The sequence below is a fragment of the Mustela putorius genome, unplaced genomic scaffold, assembly GCF_011764305.1.
Source record: "Mustela putorius furo isolate JIRA1106 unplaced genomic scaffold, ASM1176430v1.1 tig00003834_pilon_pilon_pilon, whole genome shotgun sequence".
NCBI classification, from domain to species: domain Eukaryota; kingdom Metazoa; phylum Chordata; class Mammalia; order Carnivora; family Mustelidae; genus Mustela; species Mustela putorius.
The window spans coordinates 115,172,503-115,185,136 of NW_025421987.1; the positions used below are offsets into that span (position 1 = coordinate 115,172,503).

General features: G+C 48.1%; 1 protein-coding gene across 8 annotated transcripts in view; it reads left to right on the plus strand.

Moving 5' to 3' along the window:
- Window positions 1-447: 447 nt before the first annotated feature.
- Window positions 448-12,634, plus strand: part of KAT2B (lysine acetyltransferase 2B) — a 102,437-nt gene continuing 90,250 nt past the window's right edge. For 3 of the 8 annotated variants that reach the window (XM_045088960.1, XM_045088957.1, XM_045088958.1), the window contains exon 1: window positions 448-883. In XM_045088960.1, coding sequence (XP_044944895.1) covers window positions 581-883 — 303 coding nt within the window. In that variant the 5' untranslated portion in view covers window positions 448-580. Of the gene's footprint in view, window positions 884-8,152; window positions 8,584-12,634 lie in introns of those variants that run through there. The other 5 variants (XR_006609248.1, XM_045088959.1, XM_045088955.1 and 2 more) reach the window with 4 other exon arrangements.

Here is a 12,634-nt window from a genome sequence, read left to right on the forward strand (position 1 = left end):
AGCAGGTGCCTGGGCTCCAGCCCCCTACCCCCACCCTCACCCCCTCCCTCATCCTCACCCAGAGCTTGGCCTCGCCCCCTGGCGGGCGAGCGTTAGGTGCCGAGGCGCGGGGGTGGGGGGCAGAAACCCCGCGGGCAGCGGGAAGGAGGCCGAGGGGGGCTGTCCGGGCCCGACGTACACCGAGAGGTTGGCACCCCCCGGCACCCCTAGTCCGCAGCCCCCAGGAATATGTCCGCGGCCGGGGCGCGGAGTAGAGCCCCGGGGAGGAGAACCGGGGGAGGGCGTGTGCAGTGGCGGCGGCGGCAGCGGCAGCGGAGCCGCTAGTCCCCTCCCTCCTGGGGGAGCAGCTGCCGCCGCCGCCACCATCAGCGCGCGGGCCGCGGCCGGAGCGAGCCCCGGCGAGCGGCGCGCGCGGGGGAGGGCGGGGGCGGGGAGGGGGGTGGGCGAAGGGGGCGGGAGGGCGTGGGGGGAGGGTCTCGCTCTCCCGGCGACCAGAGCCCGAGAGGGAGACCCTGGCGGCGGCGGCGGCGGCGGCGGCGGCGCCTGACACTCGGCGCCTCCTGCCGTGCTCCGGGGCGGCATGTCCGAGGCTGGAGGGGCCGGGCCGGGCGGCGGCGGGGCAGGGGCCGGGGCAGGGGCCGGGCTCGGGGCGCTGCCCCCGCAGCCCCCCGTGCCGCCGCCCGCGCCGCCGCAGGGCTCCCCGTGCGCCGCCGCCGCCGGGGGCTCGGGCGCCTGCGGACCGGCGACGGCAGTGGCGGCGGCGGGCACGGCCGAAGGACCAGGAGGCGGCGGCTCGGCCCGGATCGCGGTGAAGAAGGCGCAACTGCGCTCGGCTCCGCGGGCCAAGAAACTGGAGAAACTCGGAGTGTACTCCGCCTGCAAGGTACTCGCTCGCCGCTCCCCGGCCGCCCAGGGGGGCTAGGGCCCTGCCTGCGGGACCCCCGTCCCCTCCCCCTCCAGCCCCCGTCCCCGCCTCCCTCCTCCCGCCTGGGGCCGCTGCACCGCGGAAGTGCTGCTGTCGCCCGCGCCCAATTAGCTGCTTCTCGGACCAGAGTCCTGTTGGGTTGGACGGAGGGGATCGCGGAGATCGGGAGCCTTTCATTCTTGCCCCTCTGCGTCTGCGCTCCTAGGCTGCCCTGGGGCTTTGTTGCTCTGTAGGAGCTCGCCAGAGGCACCTTTCAGAGAGTGGAGCTGCGCTGAGTGGAGAGCGCCCCAGGGCCAAGGAAACCTCTTTTGGGGTATCTGAGCGCCCCCTCTTTCCCCGTCCTCTCCGCGTGTCCCATTGGGAGGAGCTGAGTGGAAAGAGTGAGAGTGAAATAGGCTTCAGGACTCCCAGCGCTTTGGGAGCTCGAAGGGGCGGAACGCGCGGGGAGGGAACGTGGGCACAGCCCGAGGCGAGGGTCCAGGAGCTCCCGGCTCCTTGGGCTGAGGGCGGAGGCGCTGCTGCGCGCGGTGACAGCCCGGTCATTATTGTATTATTACTTGTTTAGTTAAAACGCTGTCCCAGCTGCTCGAGGTGTAAACAGGATTTGGCAAGGTGACAGCCCAGCGCGGCGGGCCCTACTGCTCAGTTTGAGGACACGCGTTTCTTGCCATCCCCTTTGCGTCCCAGCTCTCGGCCCCCCGTAGCTCCTCAGCTGCAAATCCAGATGTGGGCGCCGTGCTCCCAGGGTGAGAGGATTGGCCGAGGCCGCGGGGCAAGCTGGCCCTGCGCTGTCAGCAGCGGCTTTGTTTTGACAGGGTGACAGCTGAGGGGGGCGGGGACTTGGCCTTGTCAGCTCCTGCGGCCTGTGGCTGAGGCGGGGAAGAGACACTCACTCACACACCTCCCATGTATCTCCGGCCTGCTGCAAACAGGGTCAAGTTCCCAGATTCCAGATTCCCACAACTAAGCTCCAGGGGCCACTTCTGAATTTTAATGTAAAGATTATTAATCCTGCTGGAACCTCTCTTCCAAGCGAAGCTGTTTTTAGTATTTACTGGAGCCTCTCAACCTCGGGAGAAGTCTGTGCTTACCCTTTTCCCCACACCATTCACATCCTCACCTATATGTTGAATGCCTACCGTGTACTTAACGCTATATGGGTTTAATAAATATTTGTTGGACAAATGTAGGATCTAGCTCTAGTGCTTTTCAAACTTTAAGGTGCATAGGAATCACCTGGGGGAACTGTTAAAATTCTAATTCTGAATCTATAGGCCTGGGTGGGGGGGCCGGCAAGATTCTGCATTTCTAATGAGCTCTCAGCAGATGTGATGCTGGTTCAGTAACCACACTTCAAGGAGCAAGTCCCTAATTCAGACCCGGGCAGTATATTATAATCCCTTTCGAATTCGGTCAAGAAAGCACACTGCCCTCCTCTGAGAGCAATACATGGTTGGTATTTATGGAGGACTGCGAAAAAGATAGAGGGGAGTATACTTCTAAGAAGGGTGATGGGCCAAGAGGTGGTTATAAAAAGACATTAAGACTAATAGCAAGACCTGGAGTGCAGTGGGCAGAAGGGAGAACTGTGCCCACAAATGAAAATAAGCTCAGGTCCTTGGTGGACCTGACGTTCCGCAGCCAGAATGGGCTCACATAGGAACTGTCAGTTCAGCTTTTCTGTCCTGGCTTTTTATTGGGTTCCCATGAATAACACTTTCTTTCCCAGCTGCCTGCTATTGCCTTAATACCTGAAAACTTCCCTGAAGTTTTGGTTCCCCAAACCATGAGCCTGTGTTATGTGCTCTGCATTGGTATTTTTGATCCTTTCAGATTTCCAGGAGTGAAATATTAGGCCCTTTTCTAACATTTGTGACTTGAGGGTCCTGTTCACATTAACAACCAAACTTTCAGGAAGGGAAAACTTCTCATCAGAGGCCTCTTTTTCTGGTCCTGGGAGACTCTGGAAGTGTCTGTTTTCATTTGCTCATTCATTCACTAAATATTTAGAGGAGTCTCAACTAGGTGCCAGGCATTGTGCTGGATGCTGGGACTATGACCCCCAGAATGTGTCTTTCTGGAGCTACTGAGTGTATGTGTATGTGTGCGTGCATGTGGGCATGTATGGGTTTTCGGGCCCAGGGAGGTGGGCAGTGAACCATTTACAATGATGGGGGGAAAAACCTGCTTTCTCAAGGTGGTGTTAGAACTCAGAGGAGAGCAGTTCTTGGACTGGAGCATGGGTGGGGTAGGAATGGCTTCCTGGAGGAAGTGTCAGCGGGTGCTAAGGACTCTTGGCAGCACAGGGTGGGGTGACGCGAAGCTTCTTGAAGTGGAGAAACTGAAAGCACTTGTGAAAGCTTGGAGCTGGGCCAGAAGGAGCTAATACCGCCTTGGCAGAGGCCACCAGGTTGGGGGGCAATGTGTGTGGCCACGAAGGCATTGTGGAATCCAGGAATTTTAACCTGGGGAGTGACATTCTCTCTGATTTGCCTTTTTCCCCCCCTTCTTTTTCTTTATTAAACTGCTTTGTTGGGTGTGAGTGGTTCTTTCTCAGCTTGTCTCTATCCTTCACCTAAGAAAGCCCCAAAAGGACAGATTCCTCTGCCTTTTGTTACTGATGGTCCCCTTGGCAAATTGGGGGGAGTAGAGAGGTGAGAGAATGAGGAGGGACCTGGAAAGAGATGAGTAGTTTATTGGGGGCTATTAAAAGAAAAACAGGTCCCAGACCTGATAAAAGATCTGGCCTTTAAACTTCACAAATGAAACAGAAGGAGGAGGGAGCTAGTTCACAGCTCTGGTGGTATGCCACACCCTGGAGAGGAAAAAAAAAAAAAAAGAAAGAAAGAAACAAACAAACTTGTTTTGCAGGATCCAGGGTAGAGTTCTTTGAACTATGTTCTGGCAAAGGTTGCTTCAGAGAGTCCCTTTGGTTCTGTGTGACCCAGTCAGAGTAATCATTAAAAATGTAGATCTAACTATGTTATACCTCTGCTTGGGACCCTTCATTTCGCTTTGCTGTGGTCCACAGTGCCCTGTATTGCCTGACCACTATTATGTCTGGCTCCTTTTCAGTCTTCGTGAGCATGGTTCCCTTCTACCTCAGGGCCTTTGCACATACTGTTTACTGGGATTAAAAGCTCTTCTTGACTCACTTTCAAATTAATTCCTAACTCTTCCTGCGCATGTAACATTCCTTGAATTTCCTTTACCTGACTGGCCAGCCCTCCCATTGTAAATTGTTTGGCACCCCCTTGTGCTTATTTTTCCTTCCTAGTGCTTTTATCACAATTTTTAAGTGTGTGATTATTTGGTATGTGTTTGTCTCTGAAAGGATTCTAAGTGTTGTGGTTCTTGACTGGGCAAATGAACAAGAGAAGAGGAAACTGAGGAAATTATTAGTTCTTAAGGAGAGTAGTAGTGAAATTTTAGCCTGACTGCTTCTTGACAATTGGGTAGAGGGAATTCTTTAACATTATACATTTCTAGGTATCTCACAGGGGTCCACCGGACTGGGTTTTTAGTGTTACAGAAAAAACCCAAGTAAATGGATGGGTAGGCCAAATCTTAGTCTCCTTGAATTTAAGTATAATTTATCTACTAAAAACCCCACTGACTCTTCCTAATGAAATAGGCCATTTATACCTGAAAGGAAGTACTAGGGTATAGTAACCAAGAGCATGTGCTTCTGTGTTTAGATTTCAGGATGTCCAGCAGTGTGACCTTGGACAGTAACTTTGCCTCAGCCTCCATTTCCTTGTGTGTAAAGTAGGAATAATACTACTGTCTCATTGCATAACAGGGAGGATTTAAACTGGGCTAATATGTATGAGGCATCCAGCTTTGTGTCTGGCCCATGGTAAGCCCCTACGGCAGTCCAGAGTGGGGAATACACTGCTAATGTAGAAGTCAGGAAGGAACGTAGGATTTAGAGAATCTCAGATCTCAGCTCTGCCACTGTGTGAGGCTGGGCCAAGTCATTCAGTTTTTCCCTGAGCCTTGATGACTTCCTCTATAAAATGGAGACTATAACTTCAACCTTGAAGTTAAAAGAGAAAGGGTCCTCCAAAGTTCCTGGAACCTAAAAGTGTTGGATTGATGCTGGGTAAGTGGAATTGCTGCATTGTCTGTCAGTCAGTGGCCACAGAGCATTGATGGAGAACCTAGTTGCTTTGATTCTGGGCTGAATGCCATACTTGAAGTGTGACACGGGCTATAAAATTAGGCTTCACTTAAAAAAAAATAATGGTTTATAATCTAAAAGTAACACTGATTGTAGAATATGCAGAGGACAGAGGCAGAGAAAAATTACCTGCCTACCAGCTAGGAGCTGGTGAATGGGGCACTAGAGCAAGCCTTAAAACCGTGGAGAGCCCACAACACCGTTGTATTTGTCAGTCACTCCTCCAGAGAGCAAATTTCTTTTTCAACTGTCAAAATCTTGAGCAGTGGATCTTACCCAGAAGCTATTTTTATCCCCAACTCCCCAGGGGATATTTGGTGATGTCCGGGGGCATTTTTGGTCATTGTCAACGTGGGTGAAGGAGTGTTACTGGCAAGTAGTGAATAGAGGCCCAGGATGTTACTAAGTATCCCACTCTGCACAGGCCAGACTGCGCAACAGTTATCTGGCCCCAAGTGACAGTAGTGCTAGAGTTGAGAAAACCTGTTTTAGAGGAAAACTGTATTGACCCATAATACCGTGAATACATTTGCAACATAGGAAAAAGTAATGCTTTTAAGGTTAATTTGCATAACACTTGAAACCTGAAAAATGTCACTTTGTGAATCCTGGGTCATATTTCTAAACAGCTTTACTGTGGTATAATTTATAGATCATAAAAGTCACCAGCTGTAAGTGTGCAGTCAGATGCTTTTGAGTTAAAGTACATAGTTATGTGTCCATCACTACAGTTTAGCCTTACAACTCTTCTGTCTCCCTAAAAACTTTCCTCTGTCCTGGGCACCTCTTTAAGGTGATACTTTGTATCAATTCACAGCTTGCAAGCAGAAACCAAATTAAAAATACCTTTTTGGAGACTTGTAAGTATGTATGCTGTATGATTACAGCAAAGCACAAAACAGGGAGGGGTGTAGATACAATATATATATATATTTTTTGGTTTTTTGTTTTGTTTTGGTTTTGGTTTTTAGATGCAACGTTTTTAAAAGAGTGGTCTTCAGCCACAAAAATCTATAGCATACAGCTATTTCACGTGTGGTGACTTCTGGAAGAGGCTGTGGTATTGTGGAGCCAGGCACACATAGGAAAAATATTTGGCAGGAGCAATACAAACAGCCGGAGAGAAAGATGACCAAATTAAATTGTTTCCTCATAAACTTTCAGGGAAGATGGAAATTCAAGCCTGCAAAGCCTTCAGATTGCGATTTGCAGCTTTATGTAATTGAGAAAGTAGTTTACAGGGCAAAAGAGAACAAAAATCTGCTGAGGAGTGTTTTGTTTTCGGAAGCATGTGCTTGCAAATAGCGTTTGGTGATGCAGTGCTGGTGTGTTGTTTTGATTTTGATTTTTTGGGGGTGGATTATTTTGTCTTTTTTTTTTTTTTTTTTTAACACTGAGCAGGTCTAAACCTGATTACCTGTCCACATAGGTAGGACTTAATTCTATTTCTGTCAGGTAAATCCCCAGGTCTAACCTATCATAAAGGAGTATTGAGGGTAAAATACCCAGTTTCATGTGAGGTAACTTGGAACGATCAGAACATCTGCTTCTCAGATAAAAGATTTGGATACTCTGTGCAGTGCCAATAAAACCCGGATTTCCAAGGCTCAGTGCCTTCTGATTTAGTTCGCTCCCTGCTCCAGCAGAGGAAGGTTGTTATTTAGGAATGCTTGTCAACCGTTTCTTACTTTTAATGGTTTCCTCCTCCTAATCTGATTCAAACTCAAAGCACCTGTGGCAGCACTGGAGGCGGGCTGACTGGCCAGCTACCTGAGCATACTGGGAGAATCCTCCTCCTTCTCCCTCTGTGCTAGGTGCCTTCGGGCAGCCACGAAACAGTGTCCGGCAAGTGAGGTCGGAGTCGGGGCCCGCCTCATCCACTTACTGTGAGGATGGAGTGGGTTAGCGTATGGGAGAGTTCTAGGAATACAGGTAGCCCACCTACGTTAGTTTTAGTTTGCTTTTGGAAACTTTTCACGGGTATCAGCTGTTTTGTTGATGGTGTTTTGCCACAGTGTTATGTGCCTTGTGTCATTTGATTCTTCTACCTGGGGCAAGAGGAAGGTAAGGAAGGTCATTTTACTAGCAGAGAACCAAGACCCAAAGAGGTTAAGCAGCTTCCTCAAGGGCAGTGGTTGCTCAGGGAAGAGCTGGGCCACATAGTCGATTTTCTATCCAGTGCACGATTATTGCATTCCCATTCCAAACTTGCACATGGGGTGAAGGGGATGGTCTTCTCAGTGGTTTACAAAGAGGATTTCGGTTCAGGCGTTCCATGGTTGTCATTTGACTTTTATTGTTAGTCCTTTTGCGAGGTATGTTCAAAGGCTTTTCTAGTTCATTGAAACTGTGCAGGCCATAAAGCAGACAAAATAAGCGTTTTTTATTACTGGCCTAGGGCAGACAGATGCATGCCCTTGATTGTTTTAAAGCTGACAATCAAGAATGGTCACTGTGCTGGCCCATTAGAATTCCTCATTGAAGGAAGATGAAAGTGGTGGCTACCCAGGCTGTGGAAGGTGCTAGATGTACCAGAGAGGTATGGAATTGGCTTTCTTGGACTTCTAGAAGTCCCAAAACAGCTCCGTGGGAAACTGTACACAAAGCACTATTATAGCGCAATTTGAAGGAAAGTCATTTTTTCCTTCATTTTATTATGCAGACAGTAATGTGCTCATATCATAAGCATATAGCTTGGTGAATTTTCACATAGGCACGTGGCCATGCAGCTGCCACTCAGAGAAAGCTGTCGAGCATTTCCAGCACCTCTCAGGCCCCCTGCTGTCTCCTCTCACCTCTGGTAACCCTTATTCGTTATTATTAGAGATCACTTTTGCTTTTCTGAAATTTGACGTAAATGGAATCATGTGGTCTGACTTCTTTTGCATCTGGCTTTTGTCACTCACATGGCGTCTGTGAGCTGCATCCCTGTTACTGCATAGAGTAATTTGTAAAGACATGTTCTTAATGTAAAAACGAGTTTAAAAGTCGCCAACCATTTTCAGGAATGAAGTCTTAGGATGTGGACAACTTCCTAAAATGAACTTTAATGAAATCTTTGAAGGAGAAGATGGGAATTTGATATTTTAGAATTTAGCATATGTGCAAGGTCTTGGAATACAGGGAAGAACCCATGAGGGCAGGAATGGGGACAAGAAACCAAGGATGGCTGTAGATAAGCACTGGGACGGAGGAGGGGCAGAAGGCTAGGGAGGTGGGTGCTGGGGGCCTGTGATGTCACAGCTGGTGGAATGCCCAGTCTGAAAAGTTCCTTTGCCTCTGGAATCTGTATTGGTGAGTCCTTACTCGTAAATCTACGTGTGGAGCCCTGCTGTCCCACAGCCACAGACAGCCTTGGTTCTGGAAGATGTCTAGAATTATCTGTCGTATCCTGCAAGCCATGCAGAACCATATGTGTTGGGAGCTGTGGCAGAGTTTCTAGAGGGTTGGCTACAGCCCAGCACCTAACACTCTGGTAGGCATTGACATCTCTGTGTTGTGTTGTGTGTTGGCCTATGGGATGGAGATGCAGGAAAGAGAGCATTTTCCTTCACCCCCTTTCCCCTCACATCCCCAGTACCCGGACCTGTGAAGCCATCTCTTTTCAGGAGTGGCAGTGAGGAACACAGATGTACTCTTTTACTCAAAACATAATTTTGGCATAACAGCTCTTCTTTGAAAACTCCTGTGAAATATGTAAACTTACTGTTTAACGGAATCATATGGACTGTCCACTTATGAAGTAATCTGTTCTGTAGTTGATGTATTTAACACAACAGGATTTTTGTCTTTTTAATTTGTGTGTGCATGTACGTGGACATGTTACATTATCTTGCCATTTATTCTACATTTATTACCGTGGGCTGCTTTAAATTTCTGCTTAGGTAGCTCTTGTCTAAATTCCTTATGACAATTAACTTTCCATCACAATTGAAATAGAATTGAATCTTTCTATATTTTTAAAGATTTATTTTTTTAGAGCAAGTGAGTGCACACACAAGGGGGAGGGGTGGGGGAAGAGGGAGAGGAAGAGGGAGAGAGAGAGGGTGCCTGGGTGGCTCAGTGTGTTAAAGCCTCTGCCTTCGGCTCAGGTCATGATCCCAGAGTCCTGGAATCGAGCCCCACATCAGGCTCTCTGCTCAGCAGAGAGCCTGCTTCCTCTCTCTCTCTCTCTCTGCCTGCCTCTCTGCCTACTTGTGATCTCTCTCTGTCAAATAAATAAATAAAACCTTTTAAAAAAAAAAAAAAAAAAAAAGAGGGAGAGAGAGAATCTCAAGCAGACTCTGCTGAGCGGGGAGCTCAATGTGGACCCTGAGATCATGATATGGGCCAAAACCAAGAGTCAGATGCTTAACTGACTGAGCCACTCAGATGCCCCTTGAATCTGTATAATATTGAATTGCTCTCATCTCTGACACTCAGTTATATATGCTGATATCCCCTGCACTGCACACGCTTCTTCTCCACATTGGTGTGGCTTATTGTCAAGCCTCGTTCTGGTCTGCTCTCAAATACCAACTTTTCAGAGAAGCTTTCCTGACTACCCCCTCTCAGAAAAAGCAGCTCCCCATCACTCTTTAAGTTTACCTGATTTGTTTTCCTTTACTGCGTTTTTCAACACTTGGAAATCATACACACACACACACACTCACACGCGCGTGCACGCGCGCGCACGCGAAATCATATTGTTTCCTTTGGGACACTAGGGACTTTGGTTTACTTCCTGTCCCAGGTCCGCTGACTGTGCTTTGCACATAGTAGGACTCAATACATATTTGTTGAATAAATGGATAATTTCATATTCACAGGCTTTGTGATATTGGAAGAGAGGAAATTGTGTTGTAGAAACAAAGTAACTGAGGTTCAGAGAGGTTTAGTAATGTGCCCAAAGCCACGTGGTCCCAGGAGCAGGGCAACCCCCCACACCCTGTCTGGAGCTGGAACAGCATCTTCTGACTCTACCTACAGAGCTAAGTGCAGTTCCCTTTGAGCTTACAACAGACCTGGTGACCTTCAGCACTTGTTTGATGGCCTGGATTTCGACAAGATGGAGCAAGGGGAGTCATCACACCTACTTTGATCCTTCTCTTGAGTGAAGGATGTGAGCTTCTCTGACCACCATTTCTTCTTCTGCAAATTGAAAGTAAATTCTTACATGGGAGTTGTGTTGTGAGACGAGCAGAGTTAAAACATACGAAGTGAGGGGTGCCTGGGTGGCTGAGTTGGTTAAATGTCTGCTTCCGGCTCAGTCATGATCCTATCTGTTGTCCCCATCAGGATTGAGCCCACATTGGGCTCCCTGCTCAGTGGGGAGTCTGTTTCTCCCTCTTCCCCTGCTCCTTCCCTGCTTGTGCTCGAGTGCTCTCACTCCTCACTCTCTCAAGTAAATAAGCAAAATCTTCTTCTTTTTTTTAAAAAAAGATTAAATTAAAAAATATCTTATTTATTTATTTGACGGAGGGAGGCACAGCGAGAAAGGGAACACAGGCAGTGGGAGTGGATGAGGGAGAAGCTGGCTTTCCGCTGAGCAGTGAGCCGGATGGTGGGCTCGATCCCAGGACCCTGGGAACATGACCTGAGCCAAAGGCAGATGTTTAATGACTGAGCAAGCCAGGTGCCCCTAAATAAACAAATCTTAAAAAAACCAAATCCCAAAAACCTATGAAGTAAGAAAAAAGCCATACCATATATTCTAAAAGCCTATATGGTGTTAGTGAACTAGAAAAAAAATCATTTACAAAGACATGTTTGCTAACTGCTATTTATATTTTTTGTTGGTTTCCTGCCCACTTAAACTAAAGGTTACCATGGGCTTTCTTTAATATGTTCTTCTCTCTTTACCCAGATACCCAGACAGAGGGCTTATTATTTTTTTAATCAGGAGATGAATGCATGTATTTCGCAAAGAAGTGTGAATAATGTCTGTAATGATCCATTTGGAATGATATGCCACCCGACCTTAGGAGGAGGCTTTGAGTAATCTCTTCAGTGACTTCGGGGCAGGACACATGGGGTTGCTTCCATTAGTTCTCCACCCTCCTAGAAAGCCCCCATCATTGCATGCTGTCAGCCTGTGCAGCCTTCCACGAGGCTTCTGTGGTATGCCAGAGATTCCAGAAGTACAGGGATGAGATCTGAGTAGTATCATAGTGACTGATGGTGGCAGCTCTAATTTGCATTAGCTCTAACAAGCTGGTGTTGAAACTGGATGGCAGAATGCCAAGGAAGCCAAGGTCAGCATTACTTTGAAATAGCAAAGTGAGTCATGTAACCCAGGATTTGCACATACCCGCAGGACTACCTGACTCACCCCACCTCCACAGGAGCATGAGTATTCGTTAGGTACCTGTGCCCAGGCTCTGCCCTGGTGGGTGGTGAGTGACAAAAGGAAGTGAAAGCCACAAGGATCCCCTCATCTTCCTGGGGAGACAGGTCTAGAGGGAAAGAAAAATTTAAGCGAATGATCAAACATGAAGTCAACACAGAGAAAACCCCTTATCAGTTGGGGCAGGTAGAGGTGTAGGAGAGAGGCTCAGCCCAAGTGGAGCAAATGGTGTAAAACTGCAGAGAAGCAGAAGTGAAGGGAGCAAGACATCAGAGTGGTTTGGAGCGTGGACCCAGAGAACTGACTGCCTGGGTTTGAATACTGATGTGCTGCTTCCTCGCTGTGTGAGCACGGGGAGATGACTTACCCTTTACAAGCCTCAGATTTCGTAGCTGTAAAATGGAGAGCGTGATATTGTCAACTTCACCCATTCATTCAACAAACTGTTATATCATGTATCATGAGCCAGGCATTGATTTAGATGCTGGGGATACAGTAACAGATGGGTTTTTACTCTTGCATAGCTTGCTTCTGGTAGCAGAAGCAGACAGTAAACAAGAAAATAACAGAAAGTAGTAAGTGCCACATGCCACACAGAGAATGAAAACAGAGAAGTAAATGAGAGTGCCTGGGGAGTTCTTCCAATACATGCCCAGAAAGGTGTCTCTGTGGATGGGACCTGGTCTGAGGCCTGAATGATAACAAAAAGCCAGCCATTGGGTGTGTGTGTGTATGTATTTGTATGTGTGTGCAGAGGGTGCCAGGTGGGGAATGCAAAGACTTGGGGGTAGAAATGGCTTAGCATACTCAAGGGTGGCCAGGTGTCCCTTGTGGCTAGATGGGGGCAAGGGGAGGAGCGCAGGAGATGAAGGGAGAGGTAAATGGGGCTAGATGGCTGAGTATGTGTAATTTTCACACGGTGAAATGATTTGATTTCTAGTTCTGTTCGTTTTTACCGAATGCATATCAAGACCCAGAGCATTTTAATCACCATAGAAAGTTTCCTTTTGCCCCTTGCTGTTCAAATGCCTCTCAATTAGAAGTAACCACTAATCTGCTTTGTGTCACCATATATGAGTTTCGATACTCTAGAATTTCACGTAAATGATGCCACACACTACACACTGTTCTTCCATTCAGTGTGGTCTGAGATTCATCCATGCTGCATGCCTTAGTGGTTAATTTCCTTTTATTGCTGAGG